This window comes from Patiria miniata, unplaced genomic scaffold (assembly GCF_015706575.1).
Source record: "Patiria miniata isolate m_02_andy unplaced genomic scaffold, ASM1570657v1 HiC_scaffold_22, whole genome shotgun sequence".
Taxonomy (NCBI): domain Eukaryota; kingdom Metazoa; phylum Echinodermata; class Asteroidea; order Valvatida; family Asterinidae; genus Patiria; species Patiria miniata.
In genome coordinates this window covers 8,764,000-8,786,532 of record NW_024037061.1, presented here as the reverse complement: position 1 = coordinate 8,786,532, position 22,533 = coordinate 8,764,000, and the positions used below count along the sequence as shown (strand labels likewise).

At 41.8% G+C, this 22,533-nt stretch overlaps 1 protein-coding gene across 2 annotated transcripts; it reads left to right on the top strand.

The window, feature by feature from the left end:
• Window positions 1-5,969: 5,969 nt before the first annotated feature.
• LOC119729935 (glutathione hydrolase 1 proenzyme-like) lies at window positions 5,970-20,527 on the top strand. 2 transcript variants are annotated; one of them, XM_038202722.1, is made up of 11 exons: window positions 5,970-6,507; window positions 11,255-11,473; window positions 11,931-12,154; window positions 12,795-12,987; window positions 14,176-14,336; window positions 15,080-15,226; window positions 16,257-16,393; window positions 17,071-17,255; window positions 17,559-17,799; window positions 18,733-18,846; window positions 19,940-20,527. In XM_038202722.1, exons 1-11 carry the CDS (start codon window positions 6,443-6,445, stop codon window positions 20,084-20,086), a joined length of 1,833 nt encoding a protein of 610 aa, XP_038058650.1. In that variant the 5' UTR covers window positions 5,970-6,442; the 3' UTR covers window positions 20,087-20,527. The 2 variants fall into 2 exon arrangements, with proteins under 2 accessions (XP_038058650.1, XP_038058651.1); XM_038202723.1 differs by lacking the exon at window positions 18,733-18,846.
• The last annotated feature ends 2,006 nt before the right edge of the window (window positions 20,528-22,533 follow it).

The window sequence follows — 22,533 nt, the reverse complement described above, 5'->3', positions numbered from 1 at the left end:
TCAACAATTGGAGAAAAAGACAAGAATGAGGATTGCCCAAAAGCTAACTATATAAGGGCTTTCCAGACGACAAATACAATACAAACATTAAATAATAAAGCACAAGCAATACGTTAGTAACGAAATCAGTAGAAACGTTCACACAAATACAGTATTTAAAACAGGACAAAGTTATACGGTACGAATATAATGGGTAGGAAAATGTCAAAGTAAGTTAGCCATTCTGAAGAATTTTATGCAATTTATTTGCTGAATGCAATCGTTGAAAATGCACGTTTGTCCCATTTGACCCTATTTCCAATTTTTGTTTTCCATTTTCAAGGGTAATTTGGTGTCTTTTTTATGCTAATGAAAATTTCCATATTCATGAGGCCTATGAGACCTGATTGTTCGAGCCGAAGTCCCTACCTTGGATGCATCCCCTCCCATCCAGCATGCTACATTTAAGTGCAGTTCCAGATGTGTTGTTTGGCAGGTTCACATCCAGGAGTCTCTGACTCGTTTTTTTGACCACTCTTTTGGCATTACCCACAGCACTACTGGTAACATCACTTCAGGGCGGATCCAGGCATTTTAGCGGGGGGGGGGGCATCAGCAAATCAATGCTGAAATGTAGACAGGTTTTATTTTTGTCCGGACACCTTTGCTCCGTAAAATCAATAGGTGGGGGTGGGGGGGGTCGTACCATACTTTCAAATGGGGCGCTGTTTAATCCGACAATTGTCAACACTGTATTACATAAAGTTAAATGCCCCCTAACCAAGCTGGCTCTGTCCGTATTTTGTACACAGATGGGCATTATTGCCAGTGTAATTTGTTTTGCGTGTCAGAGCAGGGGGGAGGGGGTTCAAATTATTTGTAATGAATTTCTATGAAAAAGAACCCCCCAGTTCGCCTTAACGGGGAGGAGAAAGGAAGCGTACTGTTGAAGCATTGGGTCTCACCATCCAACAAGGCAACGATTAATCTTTTCATTTGTTTTTCCGCAATTGTCATTTGTTTCACGAAATCCTGGCATTACGGACACACTCTCGCAAAATGTGGTCCGGCAGCTTTCTATACAAAAACCTCGTTGGCTCGGGGTTTTGTACGTAAACCTTATCAGTCAGCCGATCACGCTCAATTGACTTCGGCCAAACCGCAGTCCCATCATAAGAAATAAGTTAACAATGTTATCCAGCCCATTTTTTCCGAGAGTGTGTCTCTAATGGTCGATGGGCTTTTAAAAAGAACTTTTGCAAATGCGAAAGACACTTTGGAAACATCCAATCAGTTTGAATATGCTTCATGAATTTCTGAATAAACGAGCACATTTTTAACAGTATTTAATTACTATTATTTTTTTGGTGTGGTGGTGGTGGTGGTGGTGGGGGGGGGGGGGGGTGGGGGGCAGACAGAAGATATATCAGAATGGCGCAATAAGACCGACAGCGGGCGCAATAATTTTGATTAGGGTTTCAAAAATTTCTACGCGTCCGCGTCGGTAATTTGCATAAAAAGTGCCCCCACAATTTTTTGTAAAAAACGAGACCGTCTAGTTTAAAAATCAGTGGAATCGTGCGAATATAGCAGAGGATCATCTCCCTAGCTTTTGGGCTATTATCTAAGAGCAGATTTGATAAAATTAGGGTCCAAAAATGGGTTCTATTTGCACAAGAAAATGTAGCGATGCCACTGGTAACTTGGCAGTATGCAGGCTCAGCATTACCGGCAGGCTTCAAGCATTACGGACACACTCTCGCAAAATGTGGTCCGGCAGCTTTCTATACAAAAACCTCGTTGGCTCGGGGTTTTGTACGTAAACCTTATCAGTCAGCCGATCACGCTCAATTGACTTCGGCCAAACCGCAGTCCCATCATAAGAAATAAGTTAACAATGTTATCCGGACCATTTTTTCCGAGAGTGTGTCTCTAATGGGCTAACCCACTTGGGGCTTATCACCTCCTTCGTTGCCTTCCCCTTTCAATTCTAACCCTTTCCCTCTTTCTTTTGGTTCAAATACTCACATTCATACCCGGCCCCACAAACAAAAGCAAGTCTAATTACTCAGGCCATCATAAATTTAAGTGTATTTGTCATACTCACTACAAATAAAAGGGATGTCTCTACATGATAAGGTAGGAGTCAGGTTGGCGTAGCGGTATACTTTCCTCGCCTTCCACCGCTGTGACCCGGGTTCAGATCTCAGCCGGGCCAATGTGGATTGGGTTTTCAGTCCATGCCTGATTCCGTGGGTTTTCCCCAGAATATTCTTCTGGGCTTTTCCTTCCACCTCTAAAATTGTAATTTCTTCTCATTGTCTTCTCTCTACTAGTTTCTTCAGGCTTTTGAGCTTACAGTGCCCAGGGCGCTTTTGGGGGAATCCTTGGTTTCAGTACCAGAAGTAATAAATAAAAACTAAAACTGTTGTACTTGTATAAAGTTGCGTTAACAAAGCAATTCGGGCGATTCACAATGCAGTGCGCCACCAAGAGTTTGCCACGGAGAGTCCATTTTTCAAGTTTACGGTGACAAAACATGGCCCATTTGAATGAGTATCAGTAGACAACTTGAGCTAATGTGTCATAGACTGGGCATATATGTTCTGCCGCCTTACAAAAAACAACGACTTGATAACAAGAAAAGAAATGGGCAAACAGATCCTCGAATCATACGCTTACGAAACCACTGACCGGAAAAAACTAACGATTTCAAATGTCCCGCACTGCGAATTGTCGACCATCTCCCACAATGCACTGGGGAAAATGAACTCTCCATGGCAAACTCTTGGTGGCGCACTGCATTGTGAATCGCCCGAATTGGTGCAAGTTGTTTTTGCAACATTTTGAACAGAAAGGTTTTTCCTGTTCCGTTACATTGTATCATAAGGGTGCATAGCATGGCACTTCTTGTATAATTACATGTACATGTATGTCCAAAAGACTGTAGTCTTGGGTAGGATACAATTAAATAGTTTGCTTTTCTTAACTTAATTTGAACTGACTTTTCCAAAAAGACATTTCTTCAGAAATTGCTTTTAGAAAGTTATGACAAATATCTACATGCAAGGCAAATATGAATCGATATAAATGTTATGTACATAACTTTTAATCATTTTAGAGTTATTACGATCAAATTGTCAAATTACCTATGTTGTTGAGTTGAACTGACGAAAAACGTGGCAGGCCTATAAGAAGGTAAGAAAAAGAATTTTAGAAAAAGTAAGAACAACAAATCTTGTGAATTTTATTTTGACGTGAATTACATGATTCTCCTTTTTAGCATGTTGTGGACGACTTGATGATGATGATGATGATTTTGTGGTTAAACGTTTAATGTCAAGACGTTTTGTGGTATTGGAACAAATCAAATGTTGATTTATTGAATTGGTTTTTTTTTCAAATCGTGAACATGTAGTGTTCCACGTAATATTATATATACTTGTAGATAAAATTAAGGGCAATAATTCCTGGTTCTTCAGACGTAATACAGAACAATTTAAATTCATTAGTTGTTTGTAAAATCAAACTCGAAAAGTACCCTTTTCATTTCAATTTTTTGAGAATATATAAAAGTTTTAAAAGAAATGTTACTTTTAGTGGATGTATGATAATACATGACTTTTGTCTGATCCATCATTGACTGTAATTGATGGGTATATAAAGATATGAATGAATTTAATTACACACGTTTTTCAATAATTTGAACCTATTTTTTGAAAACCATTGAAAAAGTGAAACCCATTTCATTGATATGTACAGAAGATTAAGGTAGATGTTTGAATTAATACAAATCTGTTGTAGAACTACATCTTATCAATGTTTGTGAAGTTGTCTCTGCAGCTATGTTGGATAAAATAATCTGTACTTTGTTGGTGATATATATTTTGAGCTATGTTGCAAAAACGTTTGGTAAATGCTGCTAAAATTATTTAGGGAAGTTTAGAAGGGTGACATTTGTAAGTGGTACAGTTTTGTTAAAATTAGTGAATGAAACTATGTTGGAAATAAAGTATTGCATTGTGTTAGTCAAGTTAGTGTGTGTAACGATGTTGGTTCCATGTTGGTAAATAACAAAGAGGCTATATTAGATGAAATTATTCGTACGCACAGACCTAATAGAATTAAAGAGGAGTGTTTTAGTATCGGTGGGATGGGCATAAGTAAAATGTTTTGTAAATCATTGTAACTTCGCTCTCTAAGATATCTGCAACTTTTTTAATGTAATTTTGCATTAGATTATAGATCCAATAAGCCAGATATTTAGTCATGTTCTCAGTGTCTGAAAACATGTTGTCTTAGAGTGAGTTAAACTTAATGGTTCTACAAATTGACTATGTGAGTACAGATATTTTTGTATTGCACCTTACATGGCACAAACTTGTTCAAAAACATCAATGATTGATCTAGATTCTTTACTGAAAAAAAAAATAACGAATAAATATATTAAAAAACTCGAAATACGTTTCTTATTCGAATAATATGTGAAAAATAATCAAGGAAAGAGAATTTGGTTTATTTTGATTCTTCAAATAGTAAACAGTACCGGTAATATATGTCTGGATCCATCAATGATTGATATATATTTTAAGAAATATTTTTAATTATTTAAGACTATGATTATTGCACTGATTACACAGCTATGTAAAAGATGTTGATAAAAAAAATATTCTGACAGGATGTCACTGACTCATACAATACATGTTTCAAAGTGCAACTTTAATTCAATAATATTTATTTCCATCAAAGCAGGGTAAAAGAAACAAATAACCACGAGAACGGTAATAATAAACTCATCAGAACACAGATAATTGGTGATTTGTAACTTCATCATAAACCAGAAAAATGTTCAATTCCTTAGTCAAATGAAGTGTATGGAATTATGCTTATACCAAGCAAGATGAGGAATCAATAAATGTTCAGTTGATACCGGTCTGGTATATTTGTTTTAACATTGTGTCTATTTGTTTACTTGTAAACTTTCTGCCTTGAGGAAGGTCTACCTAGGATGTCCTAGGATGTCCCGCCCACATGAGCAGCCTAGACCCGCCCATCAGGACGTCATATTGGAAGATACAGACCACACCATATTTGTTTCAACAATTTGTCCATTTTGCAGTTGTTCACTTTCTGCCTTCGGGAAGTTCTACCTAGGATGTCCTAGTATGTCCCGCCCTCACCATCAGCCTATAGCTCCGCCCCTCCGATTGATTTACTTCATACATATTCAACTGGTGAACTTGCGTCTCAAAGTGGAGCATTACCCTTCTCTAGCATGTATGACAGCCAAATAGCAGAATAAGTGGATTGGAATGACTTCCAATAGCCATTAGTGTCTGCATACTCCCGAATAAACTGTTTTAAGAGTCTAGGAAATTCGTATGGCACATTTACGGTGGTATCTAGGAGATACCACGTAGTCCTTGAAGAAAACATTCATATATATGAACTACTGATATCGAGGTAATATTATATACAAAATGCTAAGACTAGTTTCAAGAATTGTATCTCATTTAATTAAAAGAAACCAAGTTGAAAAAAATAGGAAAATCAAATAGACTAGGGCCTAACTTCAAAACCAACTTTGATTGACGAAAAGACATGAAGGTATCACACCGAATATACCATTTCAATTCTTATGGCATATTACGATGGTATCTTAGGATAATAGGAAAATCAAATTGACTAAGGCCCAACTTCAAAACCAACTTTGAACCAGCGAAGTACATGTCCCACCAAAGAAGGCACCGTTGTTATTCGCTCGTTCACCCGCCCTGCAAACAGGGCGCTGGGACATGCTGATGAGCTTCACGGAATCTTGTGAAGGAAGTGGGGATGGCATTCTGGGTAACCACCTGTTCCGCAACCTGTTCCGACAGGGTGCGTGATATTGGTTGGCCGTGATAGCGCCCTCTCGCGGAGGCGGGTTATCTTTGTGACGGGTTATCGCATAGTCAAACCATAACAACATCTAGACTACAGAAGGAAGGTTATCGATCAGGGTCATTTTGGAAGATATCCACACATAGCTCCATGCTGACACATTGCCGTAAAAGTCACACACTAATAATTCAACACAAAACCCCTAGCGCCGGGGTTTTGTGCACAAACCTTATCAGACGGCCTATCAGGCTCAATTGACTTCGGCAAAACCAGCAAGCCTCATCATAAAGAATTATATAAGACAGAAGTACCGGACCGACAGAATATTTGTTAGGTCGTATCGTGTATTGTGCACTGCACAGTAATCCCATTCAATAGTCGACGACGTCAAGTGCAACTGAGCCATACTGGAGACAAGTGAACCCAAGGCTGAGAGCTTAACAGTCGGTTTGGCTAGAAGAACCTCCGACATCATTCCTGAATGATTGGTTTATTCCTTCCTGCACCCACGCAAGGTCATCTTTTCGTCATCGAGAGTCATAGTGAAGTGAATATTATACAGTAGCAGCGGCAGACGACGATGGAGAACGGCAAATCAGCTTCGAGAGTGGCAAGTTTGGACATGGAAGAGGTTGATGCCAAGCGGTAAGACGATATTAGGCCTCAGATTGTCCCAACTATATAAGAACTATTCCATGGTTGGGCCGATCCTAATATGAGTAGAGGGAGGGTTTGGGGGTTGAAAACCCCGTTCAGTCGCTGATGACTATACTAGTAATATGCATGGGGTCAAAAAAATAATACATGGAATGCTTAAAGCTTCGTAGATTCAAAGTCTTCCCTTCATCACACCTTAGGCTCAATCACCCTCCCCCCTTATGATCCACCCCTGATAGTTAGGACTGTTCTAACTGTATAGTTTGGGCTATTCCAACTCAGGTCTGTTCCAATTATAGTTGCTGTAGTTGGGCAAAGCAACTCTATAGCCACTACATTCTGGAGCAAGTTCAATCAAGGACCATAGTTATAATATCTTCCTCCATGCATGCTCGACGACGGTTGCCACTAGTCTAGTCAACTATTCAGGACCAGCCTGCGGGTTTTTTTGCAGCAGGGGCGGATCCCGGAATTTTCGCAGGGGGGGGGGGGGGTTCTCCGGACACTTTGCCTCCGAAAATCAATAGGTGGGGGGGGGGGGGGTCGTACCATACTTTCAATGGGGGCGCTGTTCAAATTTGACGATTATTAACACTATATTATAAAATTGTTTACAAATACCCCTAACCAAGCTGGCTTTGTCCGTATTTTGTGCACAGGCGGACATTATTACCAGTATAATTTTTGGGATGTCAGAGCGGGGGGGGGGGGGGGGTTTCGGATATTTGTAAGGAATTTCTATGAAAAAAAAACTTCAACAGAGCTTGGGGGTTTACCCCCCCCCCCCCCGGATCCGCACCTCAGGCCACTGTGGCAGCTCAACGAAAGCCGTTCTTTGAAATGCATTAATCTACATGCATGGATGAGGGATGACAATGTTGTGGCGTCATTTTATATGAACAGACATCGAGTCGATGAATAATCATGATCCATTGACGATGATTGCTGCACATAAAAACACCGCGACCAGCCTACCGCAGTTGGTCGCGCGACGATATATAAAGCTGGTTATCAAATTAGGTTTTGCCCTTCACCGACGTTCAAACACTGTATACTCAGTGTGTGACCTCCCGAGAGAAAGTTGGAAACAATCCAACTTTTTTCCAACTTTCACTCGGGAGGTCACACACTGAGTATACAGTGTTTAAAAGGGCCAAACCTAATTTGATTTATATCACCCGACGCCAAAAATTCCCATCCTATGAAAGCTGGTTATCAAAAGCAATTTCCATAGCATAGTGCAGAGGGGACCAACTGTCAACAAAATGGCGGGAAAATGAAACCGTGAGCCCTAAATTTTATTCTCATTGAGTTGTTTAAATTTTATTCTCATTGAATTGTTTTTCGATTCTGTCACTTTTGTCACCAATTTATAATAACAATGGCGATTATGTAAGATATCCTGAACTTCAAAATCACTATTATTTGTGTAAATAAACAGAAACAACAAGTGTTGAATAAAATTTGGCCACCGCCATTTTCTGACAATCGTTCACATATAACAATAGTTCGCCAAGAGTCCTGTGCACTTTAACTTCAGTGCGCATGAGCTGGGTATACTTCACGAGTGAACCAACCACTAGTCAACCACTGGTCCTTGATCGAACTTGCCCCTGGTACTCTTGCCTAATTGACCTCGTCGGAGCTGAGGTCAAACCCAGACTGAAGTTTGAGCCCGATTTGTTGAATCTAATTAGAACGGAGTGATATTCGATTAAAAAACACGTAGACTTGCACGAAATAATGCCTCGTGTAGGCTAAGAAAGTGCTACAGCACAACCGTCCAAGCGGATGTGCCAATGACGGGGCCCCTCCACGGGTAGCAGGGCCGAGCGGGACCATACCGTGAAGTCGCTCAGCCGAAGCGAGCAGACGCGGTTTGCAGGTATGCGACATCCCCCCGGGGCTGACAAGCTTACCCCGGGAAGGGACCACCGTCCCCTAAACCTATTTGCTCATAAAGCAGTTAAAAACAAAAATAGAGCCTTTGATGGCATTCTGCGACAGTATACTAAGTTGGCTACTACTAAGCTTAAGGCCACAGTATTTGAGCTTGCTACTGAGTACCGCACCCCGAGCACCGATCGGTATGCCCTCAACTGAGGTAGACGCTACTCCGAAACGGTTCTTGATGGCCGTAGAGATGGGGCCAGTGTTGTACTTGGTACATTTACTAATCTCCGAATCCCTCAAGGTGTGTTTATGGGCCTCGTAAGGGACAGATATATCGGCGATGAATGCATGGTTTTTCGCCTTGTCTATGATCACTAGGTCAGGTCTAAAGTTTCCAGTGCTGGTGTTAACCAAGGGCTCTGTGTATACCGAGTCTTCGCCATACCGCCTGGACATATAACGAGCAACCTGTTTACACACCTCGTTGTGTCTACGCATCCTAGCTTGGAGCACTGAAGGGCAGCGCTGTAGGATGTGGGATGTTGTTTCAATGGCACCGCTACAGTGTCGGCAAGTGGCCTTGCATGTCTTGAAAAGCAATTTATTTATTTGTATTCTCACACCACGAAGTGTTAGTTCAACAGGGCGGTGTAATGTTTATTACATATACACTCCATCGAATATCATTTTCGCATCAATAGAAACTACACGTATAACAGTTCTGTGTACGGTGCAGCAATATACACACGTCCATGCTTTATGATACAAGTGAATCGTTTTAAAGGGCCATGAAATGAATTTTACACTGGAGCAATTTGTAACAAAAATCAATTCCTCTGAAACGTATGCAAAAGTATGAGACATCCCATTTTGGTAATATAACCCGTGAGGTTATATAGACAAAGTAAGACAGTAAGAGACGAAGTGGTACTTGGGATGATGTGGTTTATTCGGCTGGCTGTGACGCTCTCTGTCTGATTCCTAGATTCTACTGGGTTTTTATACAGTAAATGAACATTCCAATCTTACAGCTATCTTACAGGTTTCTTGCCTTATTAGGAATCGTTCACTAACTATTGAATATTAATAATACAGAATTGAAGGTGTTTGGTCAACTTGTATCTGGGGGCAGGGCTAGGCAAATTAATAGAACAATCGGATTTCCTTATAAGTCTGTGGGCTGAATCACTGTGGCCTTCCGGTGCAGCCCAGCATCCACCCACGCGGACCTTGTGGCTAAACTGGCCATTCCTTAGATGTGTCTCATTACCAGGAAAGTGGTCCTGTTCCTTGAAGGTCAACGTATACAACTTAAACAGTAAATATAAAACATGATATTTTATCATGGTGATAGTAACAACATTTGCAAAGTGCCCATTTTCAAGCAATTAAAATGTTTCAGTGTTTTCCTGACAACTGAGGGCGCTGTTTCTGTGTTGTCACTTTAGGAACACACTCTTCGGGTTAGGGTTTTTTCTCTTCAAACTGTAAAACCAAACTTTTGCTTATTGAAAACATTTGTCATACAGTTTTCTCATTGTCTAATTACTGTCATAATGAAACAACATTGAACCATTGAAAGCAGAAACGTAACTACAACAAATTCCAGTGACTTTTTTTATACTCAAGCAGATGTGAAACTGAATGACATCACAGTTTTGCTCGTTAATATGCAAATTTACATTAGCATACAAAAATCAAAAATGCACCTAAACACCCTTAAAATGACAATAAAAGCAACTTGACCGGGTAAGTACTTGGCCATATAACATGGTCAAGTTGCTTTTATAACCGAACTATGGTATACAAATATTGACTGCTTCGAGTGGTGTAGTAAAACTAGCCTCCCGAGGTGATCCTAGCATTTCGCCAAGGCCATCGTGGCTTAGAGCGGCGTAGTTGTGAAAGCACGAAGCGACTGGAGCAAAGATTAAGTCAGCACGCACGAATCCAGTCCAGTCGCTCCAGTCGAATTCGCCGCTTTGTCTAATGCCGGCAAGTTAAGCCACGATGGCCTTGGCGAAAGGCTAAGGTGATCCATGAAGCATTCTATTTATCCCGAGGCGAAGCCCAGGGAAAATAGAATGCTCCATGGATCACCAAGGGAGGCCAGTTTACTTCACCAAGAGATAAGCAGTCTATATAACACCTCTCCCACAGATTCTGCTAAATTTTAAGCGATATCTGATTAATTTAATCTGTACAATTAAATGTACTTCTACTTGAATACTAAATTAGTTGAAAATTAACTTACACTTTTCCAAACTACCCCTTCACGAAATGTTTGAACCCAGCTCTGTAGCGCCAGCGCTTGGGAACAATACGCGCAACGCGCGCGCGCAACGCACAATGCACACACCGTATGCATTTGCACAATGCGTATAGTACTTTGGTTGCTATGGGTATAGTACTTTTGGCCGTGCACAGCATGCAAGATAGCGACAGGCGTGGATCCGGCCGGGGGGATAAAAAAAAAACAGCTCTGGGTTCAAACATTTCGTGAAGGGGTAGTTAGAAAAAGTGCAAGTTAATTTTCAACTAATTTCGTATTCAAATAGAAGTAAATTTGTATTGTATTAAGATTAAATTCATCAGTTATCGCTTAAAATCAAGCAGAAACTGTGGGAGAGGTGTTATAAAACAAATATTAACTGTTTTATCTCGTGGTGTAGTAAAACGAGCCTCCCTCGGTGATCCACGGAGCAACTTTTTCCTTCGGCTTCGCCTCGGGAAAAATAGAATGCTTCGTGGATCACCTCGGGCGGCTAGTTTGACTACACCACTCGAAGCAGTTAATATTTGTATAATATCTGCGACTGAAATTCATTCCTATTTGTCTTAGAAAATCCACAGTTCTGAGATGGCAGTTAGCCTTCGTCGTGGTGCTGATAGTGGCTGCGGTTGTGGGCGTGGCCATGGGATTGTTGTATCACTACAAAGATACTGGCACTGTGACAGTCACCCAACGACCAACTGAAGCGCCGCCACAGCCGACTGGCGAGTACCAGTACGCCAAAGCTGCGGTGGCCGCCGATGCTGGAGCATGCTCAGAGATTGGCCGGTGAGTTTTTAATAGCCTGCCCTGTACAAAAAGAGCACAGGCCTTGTGTGTGTGGTTGGTGGCGTCGGTTGCGTCTGGGCTTTTGTGCAAGTACCTTGCAACTTGCACAAAGGGAACAGTGGTACCGCACAAGTCCGTCTCTGTAAAGCGGTACCCCAGAAGGGCCCACATTATAAAGAAGAGGGTAGAGGGAGAGCAATGCAGGTATTCTATAAACCCCATCCTCAAATTTGTGTGCACCCCTGCCACGTTACTTCACCCGTAGGACTGTGAAGATTCTTAAAGCAGGTAACGAAGTTGACCATTCTTACAACTAAAAGAATAAATGTGTTCTTGGCTATGTTTAAAACCCCAAACCGGTCTTAAACATACTGTCTTAGGTATTTATGAATGTTGGATCAAATCTGGCATTTCCCATAGCCACGTTTAAAAAGCGATACTGGTAACTTTTTTTTAGAGATATATTGCAAATGGGAGGTTCTGCCGTTGACTCCGCCATAGCCACCATGTTTTGCATCGGTCTGCACAGCTGTCAGAGTGCGGGCATCGGAGGGGGTTTCTTCATGTTACACTACAACGCCAGGACTCGAACCGTAGACGCACTGGATGCGAGGGAAAGAGCGCCACTTGCGGCCACCGAAAACATGTATGAAAATGCAACTGATGATGCGTCTACGTTTGGTAATGATATTCTTTTATATAACCTTTGATGTTTATCAACAAAGATTTTTATTTCCAGAAGCCTAGTTAGTAGGAGATTTTTGAAATGCATCACTGTAGCTTTTGTTTCGTGATGAGTCGGTTATGGTCTCAAATTTGAGGTAAGATGATTTTGTTTCATTCAGATGTATTGTTTAAGCCAATCAGAGTTGTCGATAGATGAGGTGTGGGGTGCAATACCCCCGCACTTTTTGGGGAAATCGTGTAAAGTATGTCTACAAAAGAGGTCGCAATAATTAGCGCCACCTTGTGTCAAAGAATGTCCAGCCCTGCTCCCTCCCGGACCCCATCCCCTCTCTGATCTCTAGGTGTCGGTCACCGGTGAAAGTTTTCTGACAACTTTAATTACAGTAATGGTCCTTCTACAAAGTTAAGCCCCTCCTCCCGAGGCCACGCCCATGGAGACAATGCGGTGCCTCCTCGGTCTGTCTTACCTTATAAGGACTGTAACTTTCACACGTGACCTGTCACTAATTTGTAATTATCTTCACTTAGGCTTGCGCAATGCAACTCATGAGTCCACATTTCATACAGTCTACATTTCACACTATACACCTGTCAAAAATAATGTATGGTTGTTTTTTTTTTCTCTAAAACTCAGGTGGTTTGTCTATTGGTGTTCCCGGGGAACTAGCTGGCTACTGGACCGCTCATCAACGCTACGGTGTCCTACCCTGGAGGGATCTATTTCAGCCTGCAATCAGATTAGCAGAGGAAGGATATGTTATAGGCAAAGCATTGGCTGGTATCATCACTGCTAGAGAGAGTATCATCAGGGCAGATCCAAACTTGAGGTACGGAGGCCCAATACACGACTTGACAAATTGCAGCCTCGACTCCATGGGTGCGTGCGCGTTCCTTCACTAACCCCTGGCCGTGACGAATACGCAAACGACGCTGACCGGCTATTCAGAATGTACTGCGCGTTACGATATGGAGCCTGGCAGCCTCGTTTTTCGCAAAAAACCTGTATCTTGTGTTGTAAAGGGACGACAGAGGTAACATTTAATACAAATCCTTGCTAAATAACGCGACGTCGAAATCTCATGTTTGAAAGAATGGATTCTACCCCAAAAACAAATTGCGTCGCGCGTTATATACATAGACTGCAGTCCGAATTTAACTGAGCCAAATAATTGGCACATTTTAAATGTCACAATTTCAGGGGTTAAGATCGCGCAGGCCATGACGGGAACCAACATGGCGCAGCAAGATCGTGCCCATGGAAACGAGGTTGGACAAATTGTTATAAGCTCTCTCACTACCCGGTCTACATCCGGGTACCGGAAAGTCAGCGTCGCCATTGTAGTAGGCAAAGATCGTATTGGTAGAGCTGCGATGGATGGCAAAAGCTGCGGAGACCGATTTGTCCCGTATCACGGCACATGTAGTAACCACTGACCTTTATGCCATGTGATAAAGAATTCGCGATTATTTTTACCGTCGTGAAAATATGACTTACTATGTCTAGTTCAGTACTGGGCCCAATTTCACGGCGCTGCTTAGCACACACACAAAATTGCTTAGCACAAAAAAGTCTGGCTTATTAAAGCAGGTTACCAGCCAAAACTCCATGATTGTGATTGTCATGCTAAGCAAACAACAACTGAATACTAATCACGAGCAATATACAATATACATGGAGTTTTGGCTGATAACCTGCTTTTATAAGCCAGACTTTTTTTGTGCTAAGCAATTTTTTTGTGCTTAACAGCGCCGTGAAATTGGCCCTGGTTGCTATAACCAAACGCTTGCCTACTGCAATGGCGGCCGATCACGGGAAACACGGATGGTCATGTGGCACTTATAGACGTCGGACGATCGGAACCTATTGGGCAGATATTTTGGCAAGATAAGGATTATCAATGTTTACATGCAAATATGTGTTTAAAGTGTTTTAAAACTGGATTTTCTGCATGAGTAAAAAAAGGAATAAAGAAATGCATGCTAGTAACCAAAAAGCTCGCGGTTTTCAATTTCAGCGAACTGTTTGTGGACTCTACGGGTGAGATTCGAAAGGAAGGTGACATGATAACTAACCTCAAACTGGCCGAAACTTACAAGAAACTAGCCGAGGGTGGAGAGAATGCCTACTATAGGGGAGAACTGACTGATGACATCGTGGCTGATATTGCAGACAGAGGTGGGGGATTTATGTACTATACATGTATTTAAGTCGGTGATGATAATTATATATACAAGCCATTTTGGGCGTACTGCGCTGTTAATACGTTCGCCCGATGGTCTAATGCGGACACCTAAATACGCCGGCTAGTATAATATACTAGCAATTTTCTTGTTTTATATCATACAACAAGAATATAGCCGAAAGGAAAAAGTTGTACACTTATAAAACCTTACGTTAAAGTTGCATTCCGTATGCTCTTCAACACTTCTATTTGTTTCTATTAACAAAATGTCAACCTGTATATGTTTTATTCCAACTTTAAAAGTCGTTTCCCTTTTTGTTTTATACGTCTGCTACCCTCTGAAAAATATGGTGGTGGTTTTTTTTGGAGGGGGGGGCACAAACAATCAGCTCTGCGAGCAGACTGCCCGGCCTCCCGGCCCGTACACTGATTGTGGAGCGGGGACCAGCCTACCCCGCGAGATCGGAATTATCGTCTGGCAGCCAATAATTAGATATTCAAAAATAATTCAATAACTATTCTGTTTTGGTTTCCTATGCTGTTGTTGGATTATTCGTGCAGCCATTTAGCGTTAATTGAGATTGATATCACGGACGCCCACCAAGCTGAAATATGAACGGGTATGAAACTGTGAGCAACCTATGTGTCAGTTCCTGTAAACACGAAGCCCGTCACAGTCTGACCTCGAAACATGTGAAATTAATTATTCTTTATAATAATCTGATGATTCAAACAGGTGGTATTATCACAAAGAAAGATCTGGAAGAATACAGAGTCCGACGAAGGACACCTCTGATGATTGAGATCGGTGATCTGAAGGTGTACACGCCCCCGCCGCCATCAAGCGGCGCTGTGTATTCACTGATCATGAACATCCTGGAGGGTAAGTAACGACAATTGTCACTGTAGACCTTTAGTATGCTGCCACCATTTCAGTCATGTTCCCTGTATCCAATAACAGTACTGAATGATAATGGGTTTTTGTGCAAAAAGGAACCAGACTATATTTCATTCCAGCCTCGCTTTGGTTACATTGATTTGAATAGGAAAAAATCAAGATGGCCGCAACATGATAATGGTCTTTATATGTAGACGGATTCCCGATTCTTATATTCTCGTTCAGATCTTCTCGATTTTATTTTTCTGCTATAGGTAATTTCATGCCTTACTATGCGGCAAATGTTTGAGGTTTATGTGAGTTTTGTTTTGTCCATTTCTTGTGTGGCTGTTCCTTGTTGGCTACCCGGCTACGACCAGTGTCATATGAAAAGCGGACTCCTGATGAAAATCAGACTCTTTACCCTATAATTGGTTAAACCCTCTATACCTGACTGGCACTCTCCTAAACAGCACTTAGGCATGCGCAGTATTAATTACTACTGAGTCCGTACTTCGTAGGTCTTAAATTCACGTTACACCGGCAAAGACACATGCGCCGGTGGAAGCGGCTGTATTCACTTCCTTCGTCACGTGTGACTGCCGGTGTCATATGGAATTTGGACTCCTGTTTATACCTTATATGGAATGGAAACCTTACATGTGACCTGTCACTTTCGTATTTATTTTCTCTAGGGCATGCGCAACACAACCAAACCAATGATTCCGTATTTCATCATGTAGAGTCCAAATTTCAAACCTCACCGGCCCGTATCCAAGTGCTAAAGACGGCGGCCTACGTCTTCAATATAAGTCTTGTCAATTCTTATCTTATCTCGTCTTGTGCCTTTTGGTGTCTCACTACGTTGATGTTTTACAGCACTTTCAGTTTCGTTAAAACACAGGTGGGTCTTGAGCAAAAAAATTCGCACATGGTTTTCAAGCCCATCCCTCCCAAAAAAAAAAAAAAAGCGGCCCAATAAAATTAAACAAAAATTAAAAAAAATCGTAATAATAGCCCACTTTTATTCCTATAGGATATGACATTACTTCTTCGAGCACAGCTACCACTGAAGCCGAGATCTTGACTACTCATCGAATGGTTGAATCTTTCAAGTTCGCCTATGCAGGCCGATCATTCCTTGGTGATGAAGACTACGTGGACGTCAAAGAAGTGAGTAGTATGTTTGTTTGGATCGACTTTACCATCGCAGGGGCTTGAGCCCCCCCCCCCCCCGAGGTTGTCAAGGGTTTTTTTTGGGGGGGGGGGGAGCCAATTTTGTTTTAGTTCCACAATTTGACAGTGGCCTATTTTCGAAAAGTATAATAGGGGTATAAATGGCGCCACGGTCAAAATAGTCCGTCCCCCTCCAATTTTTTTTTCTGCGGCCAAAACGTTTTATAATTTTTCTTTAAAAAAATCAAACTTCTAGAAAAAAACAGCCAAATCCTAGGTGCGCCACTGTATCAAACGCTTTCAGTCAACAGGCGGTTATAAGGTCTCAACTCTCCAGTTGTGGCTCGTTGCCTTGAAAAACAATAATATACAAGAGACATGACAATTTTGAACTGAATATCAAAGAAATATTTATTTGTTTACTGTAGTATAGGCCTAGTCATATTTCAAGATGACTCACTTTTTTCTTCCTTGTTAGTCCACGACTGTTATTTTAACGTTCCTGTGACCATGACTTAATGGTTGCAGACCAGTAAAAAGACGGCCATAGACCTCAGAGATAATTACGCGCACTTCCCAAAATTATTAAAAAATATTCATAACTTTCCAAGGTGTTTGAGACACCTGTATTCTTATAAGCTTTTCAATTTAATATCTGGTTTCCTGTGTCCCAGCTTGTTGCCAACATGACGTCACAGTCTTACGCAGACTCCTTACGAGCCGCTATTAGCGACACCGAGTCTCACGGTCTGTCATACTACAAAGCGTACTACAATCAGCCAGATAGCGGCACATCTCATCTGTCTGTTGTGGATGGTGATGGCAATGCCGTCGCAATGACAAGCACTCTCAACCTATCGTAAGTATGGCTTACATAAAGCTTTACAAAGTTCCCAGCTTTGGCGATAATTGGTTGAATTGTGTTGTTCACTGATTTTATTGAATTAGTGCTTCTTTTGCTCCTTTGAAATTCAACAATTTTTCGCATAAGAAAAAATCGATGTCAGAATGCAATACTGTTATTAAAATCGAAGGCAAAATTTCGAGGGAAATATTACAAACGAGAAAACTGCAGGAAATGACCACATGTAACCCACACACGACCAACTTGACCTTTCCATTTGATCTCTGACCCCTTCCATTGACCTTTGTTCTTGCTCAGTTTGGGCTCCAAAGTTCGCGGTAACCGTACAGGGATCATCTTCAACAACGAAATGGATGACTTCTCCAAACCCAGTCAGCCAAACTTCTTTGGTTTTCCTCCATCACCGAGCAATTTCATCCGGCCGGGGAAGCGGCCAATGTCTTCTATGACACCCACCATCGTTGTGGATCGAGACGGGAAAGTTAAACTGGTGGTTGGTGCAGCAGGGGGATCACGTATACCAAACGCGTTGGCCCAGGTAACCATGCATCTTATTTTTTTTTCTTCAACCGAGTATAGTCACTGGCCTTAATGCGCATGCATTTATTGTTCACTTCACTTCCCTATTACTATAAAAACATGCTTCAGAATAAAAGGTGAAATGTATTTGATAAAAAAGGACCTCGATTAAACATCTTAAAACCAATCTAAACCGTGTAAAGAGTGATATATTATTTTAGTAACGCGATACTTTACCCGGTGCAGAAGAAAAACGATAGTCTAGAGCTATTTTTTTATGTCTTCAACAATTCAAACTACATGTACGTAGACTAGCAAAACATGCTCAGGAAGCTCGCTTCAGACACGACCGGTCTCTCTGATAGGACCGAGAACCAGTCTACTTCGCTCTCTATGCTGCACTTAACAGTTATTTTAAAAAAAAAAAAAAAAATACAGGGTGAATCAAAAAAACGCATCCCAAATGGCAGGACCAAGTTTTTCCTGTAGCACTTTCAAAAATATAGGATATGAAAGCCCAGTCGTTACGCTTTCTTTTAGTACATTGAACAAGAATCATTCAGATCACTCATGTACGTGTTCTTTTAGCAAAACCAAAACAATTCTCATAGGGATGCATATGAATTGGTTTCGTTTTGCTGAAAGAAACGTACCTTTTTGTGATCCATGGACAGAACTGTAACGGTGTTTGTGTTCAAAATGCCGTAACTTTAACAGTACATGAGTGTTTTGAATGATTCTTGTACTAAAAGAAAGCTCATTGATTGGGCTTTCATATCCTAGATTTTGAATTTGCTACTGGCAAAAACTTCATTCAAAAATTGGTCCTGCCATTTGGGATGCGGGTTTTTTTTTACTCATCCTGTACAGGAAGCTTATTTCAAAGACATCTAAATCTTCATCTCATCGCTAAATTGTTTTTGAAAACATTGTCTCTATATTGTGTGTATAGATATCTGTGGATACTTTGTGGTATGGTGATGGTATCAAAGAGGCGATACAACGCAGACGCTTTTTTCATCAACTTGTCCCCAATAATGTCACCTACGAGCCGGGTTTTGATCAGGTTAGATCACAAGAGTTTTTTTTTCAATGAGGGCTTTTTTAGTTTTGTAACACATTTAATTCCTCAGTGTCAAGATCTGCAGTTCACGATTATTTTATGTGAACGAATTCGCTCGCACCCACCGCCTTATGACAAGGGCGGATCCAGGGGGGCAAAAGGGGGCCATGCCCCCCCCCCAAAAAAAAAAATCAATTTGTTTTAGATGATTTCGCAATAAAGGCAGGCATTGAGTAAACCACCATCTTTTCCTCAAAAAAAATACATTGGTTAAAGTGGTCAGAATTTGCCTCGGATCGCACCACAGCGCATCTAGAATGGCCCCGAGCCCCGCGCCGTAATTTTTTCTTGACACACTTTTTGGGGACCCAATTTTTTTTTTTGCCCCCCCCCCCACAAAAAAATTGTGTTCTGGATCCGCCCTTGCCCTATGACGTAATTGCGAAACTATCCACGTGGACCGGGGATAGCTCATTTTAAAACATAGCGGTACGGTATTCTGGAGGTTATAGGTTCAAATCCCGCTCTAGTCGGGTTTCCCTTTCTGTTCTTAATCAGTCATTTTCACGACAGGCCGTCACTTACCTCACTGGCGCATTTTGCAAAGGAAACACGGCAGGCATGTGGCTCTACTCGTCATCATGTTTGACTGATGCACGTACATTTTATAGCTTACCGGAAGTAGTGACCCAGGTGTACAAAATGTGTCCAATAACTGCTCAAGGATTTAACTGAGGTCACAGGTGCCCTTATATACGACGGTGAATAACAGCGATCAACGTGACAAGAGTTTGCAATCGGTTTTGTCGGCAAAAAGTTATGTCGGCAAAATTGCGCGTCTGTTGGCAAATGTGTGCAAGGAATATAGCACCACTTCTGTCTGATTTTGTCCAAGATCGTCCAATTTGAACGGTGCCCCCAATAGTCAGATGATATCCCCCCTTCCCCCATTTTACTGGCTACCTCCTAGCAGCACGGATGGCCGGTCGGCAAACGTGTTGTCACCATGCACCCTATTCAAATTGATATAGCGACGCCCCTGCAGCTGTTCCAATGCAGACTCAGGCAAACCTTGTCATGTTATGTTCTTTCTCAGGGAGTTATCGACGGTCTGAGAGCAAAAGGACACTATCCTTACGAGTCTTCACGCTTGAGTGTTGTGCAAGGCATTCTGCGTGACGCGCAGGGATTCTTGAACGCCTATAGTGACGACCGGAAAGGAGGCTACCCGGCTGGCATTTAAACTTAGACTGTTTCCCGCCCCCCCCCCCCCTAAATATATGGGGACCGGTAAATAGCTCCAATTTAAAGCCTTTGATTGTATCGCCACTGCGCGCGCGCATCGCGATTGTTTATTTTATAATCACTATTCAACTTTTGTGCATGGACGCTGCGCCGGTGATTTAACTCACGATAATCAAGAAACTCACGTTATACCACAAAAAGTACACACAATCACCAGTGTCTCCATGAAAGCAACTTTCAAGTATTTCAATTCAACTGCATAGGTTGTATATTTTTAATAGCAATATTTCTCTCTTTAGTGAAACTTGCCAGAGGTAATTTCAAATTCAGCACAAATCAAAGCTAATTACATCCAAAACTGCACATTCGTGTCAGGCCCATTGTCATTTTGCAACAGGCTGGTTGCAAGAATAAATGTTCAGTTTATACCGGTCTCGTATATTTGTTTTAAAATCGTGTCCATTTGTTCACTTGTAAACTTTGTGCATTGAGGATGGTCTGGCTAGGACGTCCTAGTAAGTCCCGCCCTCATCATCAGCCTAGCTCCGCCCCTCCGGTTGATGTACATGTACTTCATTCATATACAACTGGTAAATTTGCGTTTCAAAGTAAATGATTATCAGGCGCGGTTCTAGAACCTTTATTTTAGGGGGCTAGCAGGGGTTGATCCAGAAATATTGGAAGGAGGCGTGCTGTAGAACGGGTTTTTTCTCCGGACACTTAGGCCTCGAAAATCGGGGGGGGGGGGGGCTTGTAAAAAAATTTCAATGGGGAGCGCTAATAAAATCCTACAAAATCATGCACAATATATACTAGTGTACAAATGCCCCCTTCCAACGACTATTTCTTTTAGGGTGAGACCGTTTGCATGTGACGTCACCTAACACTTGCCTACTGCCATTTTTTTAAGGAAATGTTTTGGGTGCCTAGACAAAAATTTGGGGGGCTAGCCCCATAGCCCCCCCCCCCCCCCGCACTTCCAGAACCGCGCCTGATGATGGCAGCCAAATAAACAGAATAAATGGATTGGAATGACTTCCACTAGCCATTAGTTTCTGCTTACTCCTCAGTGGACTATTTAAGAGTCTAGGAAACCCACGACCGGTGGGGTGGGCCCGTTGGACGGAAATGTACCGCCTATAGGCAGGGCTAATAACTGTACTCTTTTTCAACCTACGAAGGGGGGACAAGGCAGAACACACTACCGACGGACAGACAAGAGAAAACATGATGCGACCTCCTTTAATTATTACTCAATCACTGCTGCTTGAACCTCCCAGTCTTCATCGATTAATGTTGTACCCTCAAGTAATTAACTGTTTGAACCTCCCAGTAACCATCGGTTAGTGTTGTACCCTCAAGTAATTAACTGATTGGACCTCCCAGTAACCATCGGTTAACGTTGTACCCTCAAGTAATTAACTGATTGAACCTCCCAGTAATCATCGATTAATGTTGCACCCTCAAGTAATTAACTGTTTGAACCTCCCAGTAATCATCGATTAATGCTGCACCCTCAAGTAATTAACTGATTGAACATCCCAGTAATCATCGATTAATGTTGCACCCTCAAGTAATTAACTGTTTGAACCTCCCAGTAATCATCGATTAATGTTGCACCCTCAAGTAATTAACTGTTTGAACCTCCCAGTAATCATTGATTAATGCTGCACCCTCAAGTAATTAACTGTTTGAACCTCCCAGTAATCATCGATTAATGTTGCACCCTCAAGTAATTAACTGTTTGAACCTCCCAGTAATCATCGATTAATGCTGCACCCTCAAGTAATTAACTGATTGAACCTCCCAGTAATCATTGGTTAATGTTGCACCCTCAAGTAATTAACTGATTGGAATATAAGTGCCCCTGATATGCCTAGTGTTGTGGCCTCTCTGTAGCCTCTCTGTAGCCTCCCAACGATTGGCGTACGGGCCTCCTGGTGTGGATCTTCCCTTTTTGTAGCTTCCAGACTACGAGTTGGCGAAATATAATCGCAAAGGTAAGTTAACTCCCTTCCCCAACTACACGGGACAGAACTAATCACTAGTTCCCAGAAACTTATCCCTAGTTTCCTCTTCGGTATCCCACCGTTGTCCCACTCAAGTATTTCCAACAGTAGCGCAAACTGCACTCCGTACTCCTGATCGCTGAAAGCTTCCTCACTCAGTAACGCCTAGCGCCCTCTATAGCTTAACATCGCTTAGTGACTTGTGCCTTCTCGCGCTCACACCGCGCACAGTAAACGTCACGCATTTGCGATACAGTTCTAATTTAAAATGTGCCAAATATTGGCACAAATAAAACTACACAACTCCAGGGGATAACATGGCCCTAGGCATGACGGGAACCAACATGGCGCTGTTTGGCACAGGAAGATCACACCCACTATGATACGCTGCGAATGTGTACCTTATTTCAAGCTCAAGTATGTTATTACATTAATC

Coding starts and splice junctions, on each gene's coding strand:
- LOC119729935 (XM_038202722.1), top strand. CDS start 6,443: ATGGAGAACGGCAAATCAGCTTCGAGAGTGGCAAGTTTGGACATGGAA. Junction 15,227..16,256: donor GATCATGAACATCCTGGAGG/GTAAGTAACGAC, acceptor TTATTCCTATAG/GATATGACATTACTTCTTCG. Junction 18,847..19,939: donor ACGAGCCGGGTTTTGATCAG/GTTAGATCACAA, acceptor GTTCTTTCTCAG/GGAGTTATCGACGGTCTGAG.